Here is a 14,754-nt window from a genome sequence, read left to right on the forward strand (position 1 = left end):
ATGATGTCTGTGACTTCGCTTATGGTCACGATGTTGCGCATGATATGCATGTCATATCTCCATTGGCTGATGAAACATTCATAGAGGAATGTGATCCAAATGATGTACCAAGTGGATGGGCAAACAATGAAGAAGAAGAAGAAGAAGAAGAAGAAGAAAGTCAAACTAGTGACGAGGAAGAATTCTCAAGCTAGTGAGCAAAATCTTATACTACAAACCTCTATTTAAATGCATTGTAATACTTGATGTGAGTTGTATTGCAATACTTGGTGTGAATGATTAAAAATTTTATTTCAATGTATTGTAATACTTGATACGAATGATTCGAATGCATTGTAATACTTGATGTGAATGATTTCAATTATCTGAATGTATTATAATTTATGCAATTAACGAATGATTTGAATTAGTGCAATACTTGATGTCAATGATTTGAATTATTTGAATGCATTGCAATGCTTGATGTGAATGACTTGAATGCATTGTAATACTTGATGTGAATTATTTGAATGTATTGTATGACATATGTTATTTGTTAGAATATGGTTCGTGGAGGTTATAGTGGTCGCTCATCCAGTAGTAGCCAGGCTCAACCTTCATCTTCACGGGCTCCTGTGATAGGTATATCATATAACTAATTAGATGCTTGATTAGTTCAAATGCACATTCTGAGAACTTGGTGTGTATTTTTTTACAGATGATGTTGTGCCTGTACACGACCCACCTACACCAGTTGATCGCACAAGTCAACAGCCAACACAGGAAACAGAGTCTTCTCAGGCTGGCACAAGAAGACTCATTCGAATAGTGTATATCGATAATCGACCGTAAGTATTTTGTTTTCAATTATTGCATATCTTTTAAATATTTTATATTGATATTTACTGTGTAACAATTCATGTGCAGCACGAGGTTTGAGCCACAAGAAGTAGTACGGGAGATTAGGAATTCACTTCTTCAACATCTACCAGGACCAGTTGCTCAATGGAAAGAGTACCCAAAAGAGGTATTAGACAGATTGTGGTCCTCATTCATGGTATACAGTTGTTCCTCATAGTTAATGTGTTTCATATTTAATTTATTTAAGCAATGTCTACTAACTTTCTGAAAATATTTGTAGGCTTCGAATCGCTTTACAACTACGGTGGAAGAAAATGATGCAAGGAAGGTGTGGCAGAAGGTGGCTGCCAATCGATTTGCAGACATGCTGCACACTATGAAGACTGCAGCAAAAAAAGCATCTGGCGTAGTAGATGATCCATTACTGTGGAAGGGCCATGGTCCTATTACTATCAGGAGAGATTACTGGGATGAAATGTGCGATATGTGGGCGGGAGATGCATTTAAAAATCGCTCTGCGAAGGCTTCACAAAATCGATCGAAGATGCCCGAAGCCCATCTACACACAGGTGGATCTAAGACATTTGGGAGCCACCTAAAGAAAATGGTAACTCATCAATATATAATATTAATTTTATAAGTATTGTTGCAAATTTGTGTACTAAATCTTTTGTCATTTAACTTCGCAGGAAGCAGAAAAAGGAGGCAGTGTACCATATAAGGATGTGTTTGTAGAAACACATAAACGGAAGACCACGGGAGTCTTCGTATCAGAGAAGGCGAGAACGACAACGGTATGTATTAATTCTATTAATAATCATTGCAATATATATGCAAGTCATCATAATGTTATCATTAATTATTAATGAATACTTTAAACATTATTTTGTAGGAGGCATATGAGCAACAAATGGTAGAGCGATATGGCGAAGACGCTACTCAGCATCCATCATTTGATCCTACAGCATGGGTGACTGCAGCAGGTGAACCCAAAAAAGGTCGCATGTTCGGGTTTGAGAGTAATATGAACACTTCACCAGTTATTGGTTCTTCCAGTTACGGCTCACCAACTTCTTGCGCCGACATAAGCTCCAAGCAGCCGACTATTCTTTCCGGTGATGATGTACGCGAGATCATTAATGAATCACTGAATAACTACTTCCAATACACCGTCGCCCCCTTTCTCCGAAATGAGATCAAGGCCGCTGTTCAGGATAGGGGATCTTCGATTCCAGGTCCCTCTCAGGTATAATCACATATATAGTTTTTTTGACTGTCTTAAAGCACATCTGAGCATGGTAGAATCACATATAGAGTTTTTCTAGATGCCTTAGAACACATATGAACATGCTATAATCACATATTCAATTTTTTTACTGCCTTAGCACACATATGAGCATGATAGAATCACATATATATATATATATATATATATATATATATATATATATATATATATTTAACTTTTTGTCTGTCTTAGAGCACATATGAGCATGATAGAATCACATATAAAGTTTTTTTGATTGCATTAGAACACATAAGCATGCTATAATCACATATTCAGTTTTTTTACTGCCTAAGAACACATATGATCATATTATAATCACATATTCTGTTTTTTGACTGCCTTAGCACACATATGAACATGCTATAATAACATATAGAGTTTTTTAACTGCCTTAGAACACATATGAACATGTTATATATCATTTATGATAGAATCACATATAAAATTTTTGGCTTTGCCTGCCTTAGAGCACATATGAGCATGCTATATTCACATATTCAATTTTTTTACTGCCTTAGCACACATACGAGCATGATCGAATCACATATATAGTTTTTTGCCTGCCTTAAAGCACATCTGAGCATGGTAGAATCACATATAGAGTTTTTTTATATGCCTTAGAACACATATGAACATGCTATAATCACATATTCAATTTTTTGACTGCCTTAGCACACATATGAGCATGATAGAATCACATATAGAGTTTTTTTATTGCCTTAGATCACACATGAGCACATGATAGAATCACATATAGTGTGTAATTTATTTCATTATATTTTGTTTATCAATACTGACTGTTCTTTTCTTGTGTAGGCTGCTAGCGATAATCAGGGTAGTGGAGCTGAAGGGACAGATAAAGACAATGAACAAGAAGACGCACAAAATCTTGGCGATGATTAGAAGACTGTGTTGAAGAAGTTCTATTTTTTTTATTTTTCCTAATTGTAATTGTTGAATTGTAAATAATTAAACTTCTTAGTTTTAAGGTGGAACGATTAATTATTATAGATACTTGTTATATGAATTTTTTTGTGTGGTTTGTTTTTTATTTACAGGAAATATAAATTGTACAGGAAATATAAATTGTACAGTTCTCGGTAATTAATTTTTAAATAAATTTTTTTTGATTTTTTTTCGTTTTTGCGATGGATTAGCGACGGATGATTCCGTCGCTATTCATATTAATCTAGCGACGGAATTAAATCCGTCGCCACGCCGTGGTCGCCGTTTAGTACCGGCGGATTGGCGACGGAATATAGCGCTCGTTATTCCGTCGCAATTAGCGACGGAATTATTCCGTCGCCAGTTAGCGTCGAAATATTCGCGACGTAAGCATACTGTCGCTGCGTTGTCGCTAATCCGTCGCTAACATGGTTAGCGACGGATTAGCGACGGATTAGCGACGGAATGTGGTCGTCGCTAATCTACTGCTTTGTTGTAGTGCATTGGCTAGAAGATTTTTGGTTGCTCTGTCACGGAGCTTCCTATGTCCTACCTGGGCCTTCCTCTTCATCTTTCATGTATTTTGGCTACCTCTTGGAATGTTACTCTTCAGAAAGTTCAAACCAAAATTCCATCCTGGCAGGCTTCTTACCTCTCTATTGCAGGACGTTTAACTCTAATCAAGCACGCACTTTCATCTATCCCAAAATTCATAATGTTCATGTTCGTGATGCCTATCGGTGTGCACAAAATGCTCTCTCGCTTAATGGTGGATTTTCTTTGGTTTGGTCGCTCCCCTCGGCATAAGCGCCATCTGGTGGGTTGAAACTTCTTGCCGCTTGCTGGGGGAAGGGGGAAGGGGGGGTGGAGATTATTGACTCCCATATGCGTAACATCATTCTCGTCGTTAAGCTAAGTTGGCATGCTCACCAACCTGGTTCTCCTTGCGTGAATTTCCTTCTCGCTAAGTACGACTCCTTTGAGTCGCTTCAATATGATTCTCGCTTGAACAAACTTCTTGCCTCCTCGTTGCGTAGGTTATGGATTAAAAAATGGTCGGCCATCATCTCTTAGGAGGGTAACCATCAACCCATCTCCGAGATTATTCAAAGAGCTATTGCGCCAGGCGACAAATTTTGCTCCAAATCATGTTACTTGTCTATGTTGCCGCTGGGTGCTGATTGCTTTCCTGCTAGCCTAATCTGGGGCCAAGGGGCTACTCCCCGTTCAAAGTTACTTGCTTGGCTAATCGTGCATGACTAGGTTTAGACAGACTGTCTTCTAAAGCGTTTTGGTTTTCATCTTCCAAGTAGGTGTATCTTGTGCAAGTCTGCTGAAGAATCTGTGTTCCATCTTTTCTGGGACTGCCCCACCTTTAGGGACATTTTCAAGCATACCTAGAATGAGCCTGAAGTCATCGTGCGTCAGGAGTCTTTCACTCTGGACCTGTTGTGGGGTCCGCAATCTGTTCGAAAGTGCAAAAGATGGAGTCTCATTTGGAGAACGTGGCTTCTTTCCTCATGGGGGGCAGTTTGGATGTCTTGTAACAATGCAATCTTCCGCACTAATCAGTGCCCGGTTACTTTAGGCAGGCTGGCGCGTTGCATCTTATCAGATGTGCACTGTATTTTACGTTTCTCGATCCTCGACCTTCAGCGCTTTCTGACGCCTCAGTTTCCTTCTGAACCGGGCTGATCAGCCAGTGCTTTTTGCTCTGCATCTCTATTTTTGGTTTTGTTTCTTTGGCTTTCGGTCATGTTCTTGTTCTTCTGTGTTCTTGGGCTCAACTTTGTTGACCCTTTATCTTTAATGTTGATGCTAATTTCTCTCTCTCTCTCTCTCTCTCTCTCTCTCTCTCTATATATATATATATATATATATATATATATATATATATATATATATATATATATATATATATATGTGTGTGTGTGTGTGTGTGTGTGTGTGTGTATGTGTGTGTGTGTGTGTGTGTGTGTGTGAGAGAGAGAGAGAGAGAGAGAGAGAGAGAGAGAGAGAGATGAAGTTCCCTGCCAAAAGGTGTAATCTCCAAGTGGGATCAATGATACCCAACCTCTCAAGGAGTTCACAGTGTAAGGCACCCTTACTACACTCAGGTGGAAATCAAACATGAATGAAGGGGTCAGCACCATAGTGACAATAGTTAAAAACAACAAAATCTCGGCAGGCAAAAAACTTTTGAGATTTTGAAATTTTTCATAAATCTCACATTTTTTTGGCAAAATCTCAAAAATAAAAACTAAATTAAAAAACATTTTTATAAGAAAATATAAATAAAATATATTTAAAAATAAAAATCTAGGGGGTTTTCACGATAAATATTTTTAAAAATATAGATATCATGATATTTGTCATGGTTTGAATCTCGCAAGAAATTGTCATTTTAAACTTTCAGGCAATTTCTCATGATATATCGATGATATTTTTATAAATATCACGATATTTGTCATAGAGGTCAGCACCTTCTCCCCAGGCCTGCTACCACTCGAGCGACCTGGGCAGGTGTAGAGTGAATTATATTACAAGAAATAAAAAAAACTTGTAAAACATGGCTAGATCCAACATATTGATGGAATCTAGAAGTACTAACCTATAAAAGGAAGCTAAGCTTTCCTTTAAGCCAAACACAACATAAAGCAAAACTCCACTCCTAGACCAAAAGAGGGGCTTCATTTGGACATTAAGCATATGAGCTTCTTTGTTTTTTTATCCTTATGAGCATCCCAAGTTCAAACTTCAAAATAAACACCTATGGCCTTATCATCGAAGCTAAGGGGAAGCTACATGCAAGTGGGGGTGTATCTCGAGAGTGATAAATGCAAATTTTTTCTGGTAATCATAAAAAAACTGGTTCTTTTCTTTGTCCAAAAAAATAAATCACAAAATTATGGTAATCAATACCATAAATTATGTGATCATTCAACCATTATAACTAATATTTTTCTATATTATCATTACCATCTCCATTAGATGATAAATGAGCTAAACAAGCTGAACAAAGGCACTACAAGAAATCTGACCTTTACTGACACTAAATTAGTGACAATAAAAGTCTGCCTAGCACCGATAGTTTCTTCAATAAAAGTGTTGTCGATAATGCATTTATTAGCGCTAGTGTATAGCGTCCAAAAATATATTTTTACTGGTGCTAAGAAAGCACCCGAAAATTTCCTTTTTGGCCACTAAAACATTATCATAAAAATGCATTTTCTGATGCTAAAATAGTTCTAGAAAAGATGTCTTTTTTGGTGCTAAAATATGATTAGAAAAAATACCTTTTATTATGTTATTTTAGCACAAGTGAGTTTTTTTTGCTATTTTTTTTATGTAAGTTGCTCATACATTCATTAAAAAATAAATATAATCATACATTCATTCATTCTAAAATGAACCTGCTTATACATATATTTATTTATTTAAAAATAAAGTAATTCATACATTCATTTAAAATGAATCTGCTCATTCATTTCATTTATTCTAAAATAAGCATGCTCATACATAATTTCATTTTTTATTATTAAATATGAACAAAATCTTACAATTGTTCATTTATTCATCACCAAATGAACATGTTTATACATACATTCATTCAAAAAATGAAACAATTTATACATACATAAAAAAATAAATATACTTATAAGCACATTTACTCATTCATTTATTTAAAAATGAATCAAGTCATACATTCATTCGTTTCATTCATTCAAAATGAACATGCTCTTTTATTTCATTTATTTATAAATGAACTTATTCATACACATTCACTTTTTGCATTCAATATGAATAAACTCCTACAATTATTTATTCATTCATCACCAAATGAAGCCCAAATTTTCTAAATTCTAAAACCACTTAGCCTAACACTACTACACCACTTATTTGATAAGTTTTGACTTGTATCCTTGCTTGTTTTGGTTTTAAAAAACTTTTGAAAAATCATTTTTAGGGGTTTTAACTTACATTTTTTAAATATAATTTAAGCATGAGGTGCCATATAGGATGGGCCCATATAGGGGGACGCCCTACCCTATGGACCTCTATAGTTTTATAAAATATAATTAATTCAAGTTTTTCATTCTATAAAATATATATTTAATATTTTAGATTATTGATTTCAAATCTATATATACCCAATTTTAACTTAATAAAATTACATCAGATACATATCAAGTTAAACCCAAATTCATCTAAAATCATATTCGACTTTATTTTGATAAAATTTGCCAATTATTCTATAAAAATTACAATTTTTTATAAGTTCAAATTTCAATGCAAATTTCACTAAAATCAACTTTACTTCTTCATAAAATGTTTCTTAAAATTGCATTTAAATGAATTTGCATTGTTACACTTCTTTCACTTAAAAATGATTAATAGTATTGTTTTATTCATTAAAAATACTCTAAAAATTAAGGTATTACATCCAACTTCAATTTCAACAAAGATTCAAATTATTGTATAATTCAAAATTTGAATTGACATTAAATTTAATTATAGTTTAGATAAAAATTTGATTCAAATCCAAATCCAATTAGAATATTCGAGATCCACTTATTAAATATGAATTAAATTCAAATCCAAATTTAAATTCTAGAAATTGAAATCAAAATTAAATGATACTCCAAATTCAAATACACATCAATTCGAATCGTGACTAAATTAAAACTCAAATTAAATTCAGATTAATTCTGATTAAAAAATTAAAACTCAATTGAAAATAAATTCCTAATTTGAGATTCATTCCAAATCAAATTAATACTTGAATTACTACTAAATCTCATCTTAAGTTCAAATCATATTTAACATTAAATTTGCCTTTATTCTTCATAAAAATATCAAAAATCCATGGGCTTTACACAACATATCTCTTAAAACTAGTGATTTACCATTTTAGTTGAGAAAAATATTACCAAATTCACATTGTTTCCCACCATAATTGTCCACTAATCTATAGTCGGTTTTGTTGGCAATATAGGATCTGCAGATATGTGGGTATAAGATACCACACTAACTCTTGAGACAAATTCAAGGTCATGGTTGCAAAGGCCTTTGGAACAATGTGGTTTCTACCACTATAGAATTGGCAAATGACTTGATTTTCTTGAGGATGATTGTTGGTATTAGACTGATTGCCTCCTTGATTTAGAATGTTATTTTAGAAGCCTTGGAAGCTTCTTCCACCATCTTTTGACTATTGTTTCTTCCTCAACCGCGTCCTCTAAAGTTTTCACGCCCCTGCCTCTTTGTGCAACAAAAGCAATGGAAGTGGACATAATGTGTTGAGATTGCTTACCCAACATTTGCAATCATTTCTCTTGATTAGCTAGCATATCATATAATTCAAAAAACGTAGGAAGATGCTTACGTGTTGAAATAGTAGTTATGAAGGATTTATACTCACTACTTAACCTATTTAGGGTATAAAAAACTAGATCTTCATCAGAGACTTGCTCGATAATGGAATTCAATGAATCAGGTACTCAACAATACTCTTGTCATCGTCCTTCACGTTTTGAAGATCTCTTTTGAGCTGCAATATCCTCATATTTGAGCGAGAGGTGTATTCCTGCTCAAGAGATAGCCAAATTTCACGAGTACACGAGTGTTGAATGATTTGACTCAAAACGGATTCCATCACTATGGCTTTAATCCAACTTAATGTAGGTTGGACTGCTCCTTTCCATGTATGGAACTCAGGATTAGGTGTGGACTTGTCACCTTCAACTATAAACTAAATTGAGGGTGATGATGTACAATCAACATACTTTATCAAATCCTTGCTAAACATCACTGACTCGATTTGTAGTGCCAAAGAAGGTAATTATTTTTGTTCAGCTTCACTCGCAACAAGCTTGCGAATGTGTTCCATTGAGTTGCAACAACACTAAGAATGATAGCCATGACACAAGCTGAAAAACGATATTCTTGACAGCAGACGGAATCACAAAATCTAGATTGTTATCGAGAGCCAACATGGCTCTGATACCATGAAAAAGATAAAACAGGTTGCAAAGGCACTCACACAGAAAAAAATACAAAGATTATTTACGTGGTTCGATTAGTACTATGGTCTACGTCCACAAAAGATAAAACCCTCTCTCACAATTCTTTGTTCTCTCAATATATATATCATGTAACCCCTTCACATGTTTTTCGCTTTACAAATTCATCTCTCTTTTGTTTAGCAAGTGTTTGAACATTCAACAACTTGCTTTTACATGGGAACATATTTAGATACTTGGATTAAAACATGATAAGAAATTTTTTTTAGATAGGCAAGCTGGGGTTAGGCAAACCCCTACCACTTACATAAAGGATTTTAAAAGACAATCATCACTTCACAAGGAAACCAGTTAAGAGGTTTATCCTTCCAAATTTTACTCTCCTGATAAAATTTCAGTCGGGCTAAACACTTTGAAATGAAGTTCTTCTCTGCAACTACATGAACGCAATGGATCCGTTCACAACTAAAGAGAGCACCAATCACATCATCCATCTACATAAACTAGCTTTGACCATCCAAAATTTTACTCACAATTTACACAATGTCCCATATCAAAGATTCCACATTCACCTTAGTCAGACTTAGAATAAGATTTAAAACATGCTTCCACACAATTAGTTCAGATTGGAGCTCATGCATATGATAAACAAAAATGCCCATAAATAAGTTATTGCTACCTGAATTACGTATAGTGAGCCCAACCCTCCATTTATGTTATCGCAAGGAATATATGTTAACCTTAAGCCAACCCGATATAGGAGGAACCCATCGTAAAGCGTATAATCAATCATGGAAAATCTGATGGTTGGAGCCAAATCCAATACTAAGAACATAAGTGCCTACCTCATTGAGAATCAAACATTTGATAGAAGTTTTGTGCACACCCTTTTGATCAAACAAAATGTGACAATGAATGTCCCAAATCTTCCTCACCACCAAATAAAACCAGTCATGCCCTATGGAGTTTTTTTTATCTTTAAAACCATGTTTTCTCCACCATAAAAAGGTGTTCGAAAGTCTATGTCTAAGTATTTTCCTTCTCCCAAAATAGAAAATAACTTTTTCCCAAATAGAGATGGCAACTTCACAAGAAATGAACATGTGGTCAAACGACTCATATTCCTTACCGCACAGAGCACATCTAATAGCCATATGAAATCCAAGACATTGCAAACGACTATGAGTAAGAAAATTTTTGCTCACTGCTAACCTTAGCGTAGCCACCACATGAGGATCATGTTGGGGAAACCAAATGAAAGAATATAAGTGGAAGGGGGGTTGAGTGACGATTTGCTTCCCAAACAGAATGAGCTGAGAGCTCCAGATTTCCTTGCCAAGTTAACATATTTGCACTTGTTCCTCTATCAGTGGAGCCATTGATCAGTGTTGCAATATATGAAGCACCTAGAGAGTGAAGCTCCTCCTTACCTGATTCTGAAATCAATCATCTCTGCCATTGATATCCGTTGAAAAAATTTCAACCTCATGTTATCCCAAATATCATCGACATAATGAATGAGGGGTCCAAAATTAACCCAGGGATCATACAAGAATAGAATGTTTTGACCATCACCAACCCACCATTTAAACCCTGATTGAATTAAGTCGCAGCTATCCACCACACCTTTCCAACCCCAAGATCAACCATGAACATTCCATTTGTACCAGATGAGACCATCTTTAGCATACTTAGTGATGGCAAGTTGAGTCCAAGGATTGTCATGCTCAAAAGCTATAGACCATGTCAGCTTGGCTCAAAGTGACAAGTTTATATCTTCTAGGCATTTTATAGCAAATCTTCCCCCCCCGGAAAAGGTAAACATATATTTTTCTATGCTAGAAGATGGATAGAATTAAAAGAATTCAGGCCATTCCACAAAAAGATACATATTAAATGTTCACTTATTTTGGAATCCTGAAACTCATCATCCAATAAATAGGAAATAAACATAAAATTGATTTGATGAGAACTAGACGCTCAACCAAGGATAATAGTTTACCACACCATAGATTAAAACTCTGCATTGTTTTATCTATAAGTGGTTGGCACAAGTCAGCTGAGAGACAACAAGTGAAGATAGGAACTTCCAAATACTTGAAAAGAATTTGATCAATTCTCCTTCTGAACATGCACCTAATAGAAATAATTCTGCTAATAGATAATTTAAAAGGAACAAACACAAACTTTTCTTTACTAACTAGAGGGCCCAAAATATTTTCAAAACTACCAAGAATAGATTTGAATTTTTCAACCGATTTTTTCTTATCTCTCATAAAGAATAGGGCATCATCAACATAAAAATTGTGACTCCAACTAAACAATCGGCTGAATGACTGAGACAGTTCATGTAACTTTTTAGCATGCCAAAGCCTCCGTGTAAGCCTCTCCATGACAATGAGGAATAAATAAGGTGATAGAGGATCACCTTGGTGGATGCCTCTACTACTACAAAAAAAAAACTCACATGGTTCACCATTTATAAGCATAACAAAAGAAGGTATGGATACACGTCATAATACGATCAATCTACTTATCATTGAAACCAAAAAAGGAGAGGGAGCTACGAAGAAATTTCCAATCAACACGGTCATAGGCTTTCACTAAATTTGACTTAAAGAGAACATTCTTCCTACTATTGTCTTCCAAGGAATAGACCATCTCATGCGCAATCAAAATGCTTTCTTGAATATAACGACCTTTCAAGAAGGCATGCATGTAAGTTCTCCTAGATAATCCATTGTTACATAAACTGATAGGACAAAAATCCTTCAATTTCTTAGCACTCAGTATTTTGAAAATCAACGAAATATGAGTGTCATTTATGTTGGATCGATTTTTGGATCACACAGTTTCACAATCATCATCATGATATAAAACATGATATAAATCATAATATGCAGCAGAATACAAATCATGATTTTCAACAGATCGAAACAGACACAGGGAGCAGGCATGTCGGGTTTCGCATAACACCAAAATTCAGACACAAGCAAATAGACAAACAGATGCAAGGAACATAATAGAAACAACAAAGACATGTTTAAATTATGTAAAAGGCTAAGGCGTACGAAAGTACTCCCCTTAGAGAAGATCCACCCCTACATACAGTGCAAACAGACTCTGGCATCCTTCCCTCAGGATACAATAGCCTCGACAATCAGACTGATGCACTCTGACGGATCATCCTTCGAAGACAACCTCCACGAACCGAAGTTGCAGAAAACCCCTTTCGGGATAACTCAGGAAAAAGAGAGAGAGCAACATGGAAAGAGAAAACCGCAGAGCTCTTCTTCAGAAATCAGTGCGTCTAGGATCTCTGTAACCCCAGCCCTAACCATGCTTTTAGAACCCGCGAACGGTTACAAAGCGTGGAAGGAACCCGTTACGGAATCCGATGAGACGTGAACCCGTTAACGGAAATCCGTTATCATTTCTCATAACCCGTTAAAGAATCCAAATATACATAGAAACTTTGAGCAAAAAGATATTTTGGTCTTGAATGGATATGGCCCTAAAGGGCCAATTACCCGAACCCGAATCGGCTCGGCTCGGCACGACGGGTGGGCGCGTGCGCGTGTGTGTAGTAGTCATCCCAACCTCTTGTTCTCAAAAACAAATATAAGAGTTTACATGTGGGTTATAAAGCCCACAACAAACTCAAACACAATCAATATGGGACTATTCCACGTCATCAAAACCAAACATTCTCTAAAACAGCCCATGTTTCTTCTTTTGAATTCTCTCTCCCCTCCCTTCTTACACCTAACAATTTATACGTTTAAGAATTTTCTCACTCACAACATTTTTTTTTATAGCATAACACACATCACTAGAAACAATCGAACAACATTTTTGGAAGAAGAAGACCAGGAACCCATTAGGGCCCAGGGCACCATCACTCTTCATCTGAAAAACGGCCTCCTGAATTTCCTGATTAGAGAGAGGAGCATCTAATAATTGGTTTTTCAAATCACTCACCCTCGGATGAGCCATACCTTCAAAGTCATATATGCCAACATCAGTCCTAGTGATAAGTTGTTGAAAATACTCTCTAGTGGCCGCAGCCATGTCTTCCCATTGATGAACCACAATACCATGTTCTTTCTTAATGGCTCTGATTGATGTGGTTCCTGATAGTTCTATGCTTAACTTTTGCATGGAAAAGAGTTGTATTCTGGTCCCCCTCTCGAATCCACTGGACACAGAATTTCTGTCTCTAGGAAAGATCTTCCATAAGTATGCATTGTCGTAATTCATCCTAAATGAGAGCACTCTTGTCAATAGTTGTACCATCCTCTCAGTCAATAAGTCCCTGAATCGAGACTAATTCCTTCTGCAGCTTCCTTTTATGCTTCGTAATATCACCAATTCTAGTAGAGTTCCATATTTTTAAATGCTTTTTTACTTTCTACAGTTTTTGCACCATAGCAAACATGGGAACACTCCAAATCAGGGTAGACCAAAGTTTGAGAATAATCTGATCACATTCTGGCAAGAGTGTCCACATCTTGAAAAACCTGAAAGGCACTTTGGCTTTATGTGATAAGGAACCACAATCTATAACCAAACAAACATGATCAGAGACAAGATATGGAATAGAGGAGATAGTAGTACTCAGGCATGAGGACAACCAGCTAGAATTAAGTAAAGCCTGATCAAGCTTGCTAGCTTTAAAATTTACCTCTGACTGCTTATTTGTCCAAGTGAACCTCACCACTTCATTCTGCAACTCAAACATGTTACAATTTGAAATAAAACAATTGAACTCTTGAATCCCCAGAGAGTGCCCTGGCGGAAAGAATATCTAGCAGGTAATAAAAGAGTGCACACCGATAGACATAATAATTGTGACCATAGATAGCTGACACCAGGCAAGAAACACCATCCTTCCTATTATTTTTCAGCTTGAAACATGACAAGATAAGTAAGCTTGGCCTTTAAGATTAGGACTTAATGTTTCTGATGGAGTCTTGAGATTGTAAGTCTTCTTGGCTAAGAATTCCTTTTGGTTGCTTTATTTAATTGTTCAACATCTAGCTGTACGTCTCTAGATCTCCTTCTTCTTTGTGTTGGGTTCAGTCTTCATAACCCAATTTTGGTTTAACACTAAAGACCCTATTGCAACGGTCAAAGCAATGGCCTATAGGTAAGTAGCAGCAGTGAAGGCTCAATAGGTGTAAGAGGTCAAATCCTATTATTTTTCAACTTGAAACAACATATTTTTTCTGTAAACAAGCCAGCTTGACTCACCAAAAAAAATAGCTAAGGTTGAATATCTTAGGTTTGTTTGTTCGGCTTATTTACTCACCCTACTTGAATCCACATCCAATGAAAGATGTGCATGAATTAAATTTAGGAAAGTGAATGGAATGACAATTAAAATTTCCAAAGGCACATAATAAAATAGTTCTGACATTTCATTTTTGCTTATATGCTCATCACAACTGCAAGTATTTACTGATCAAATACAAGATAGAGAATTGCAGAAGCAAGAAATTGTACCTATGCATATGACTGGCTAGAGGGTATCCTAATAAACCATGATAAATATAACTTTTATCCCTCATGGTGATTTGTAAAATAAACAAAAAAGGTATAATAAGTTAGTTGTTCCACATTAGTTGAAGAAATAACCCTAAATCTTTGTGCACTGCT

The 14,754-nt window shown here is 35.7% G+C and overlaps 1 protein-coding gene across 1 annotated transcript; it reads left to right on the forward strand.

Moving 5' to 3' along the window:
* Nucleotides 1-1,855: 1,855 nt before the first annotated feature.
* LOC149832983 (uncharacterized) lies at nucleotides 1,856-3,155 on the forward strand. Its single transcript, XM_090012665.1, has 2 exons — nucleotides 1,856-2,086; nucleotides 2,945-3,155. Exons 1-2 carry the CDS (start codon nucleotides 1,865-1,867, stop codon nucleotides 3,029-3,031), a joined length of 309 nt encoding a protein of 102 aa, XP_089868791.1. The 5' UTR covers nucleotides 1,856-1,864; the 3' UTR covers nucleotides 3,032-3,155.
* The last annotated feature ends 11,599 nt before the right edge of the window (nucleotides 3,156-14,754 follow it).

Source organism: Nuphar pumila, chromosome 7 (genome assembly GCF_984573655.1).
Source record: "Nuphar pumila chromosome 7, dmNupPumi1.hap1.1, whole genome shotgun sequence".
In the NCBI taxonomy this organism is placed as follows: Eukaryota; Viridiplantae; Streptophyta; class Magnoliopsida; order Nymphaeales; family Nymphaeaceae; genus Nuphar; species Nuphar pumila.

Excerpts from the sequence above, each read along its gene's own strand:
- LOC149832983 (XM_090012665.1), top strand. The coding sequence starts at position 1,865 with ATGAACACTTCACCAGTTATTGGTTCTTCCAGTTACGGCTCACCAACT. Across the intron at positions 2,087-2,944 it reads CGATTCCAGGTCCCTCTCAG|GCTGCTAGCGATAATCAGGG; the intron begins GTATAATCACAT and ends TTTCTTGTGTAG.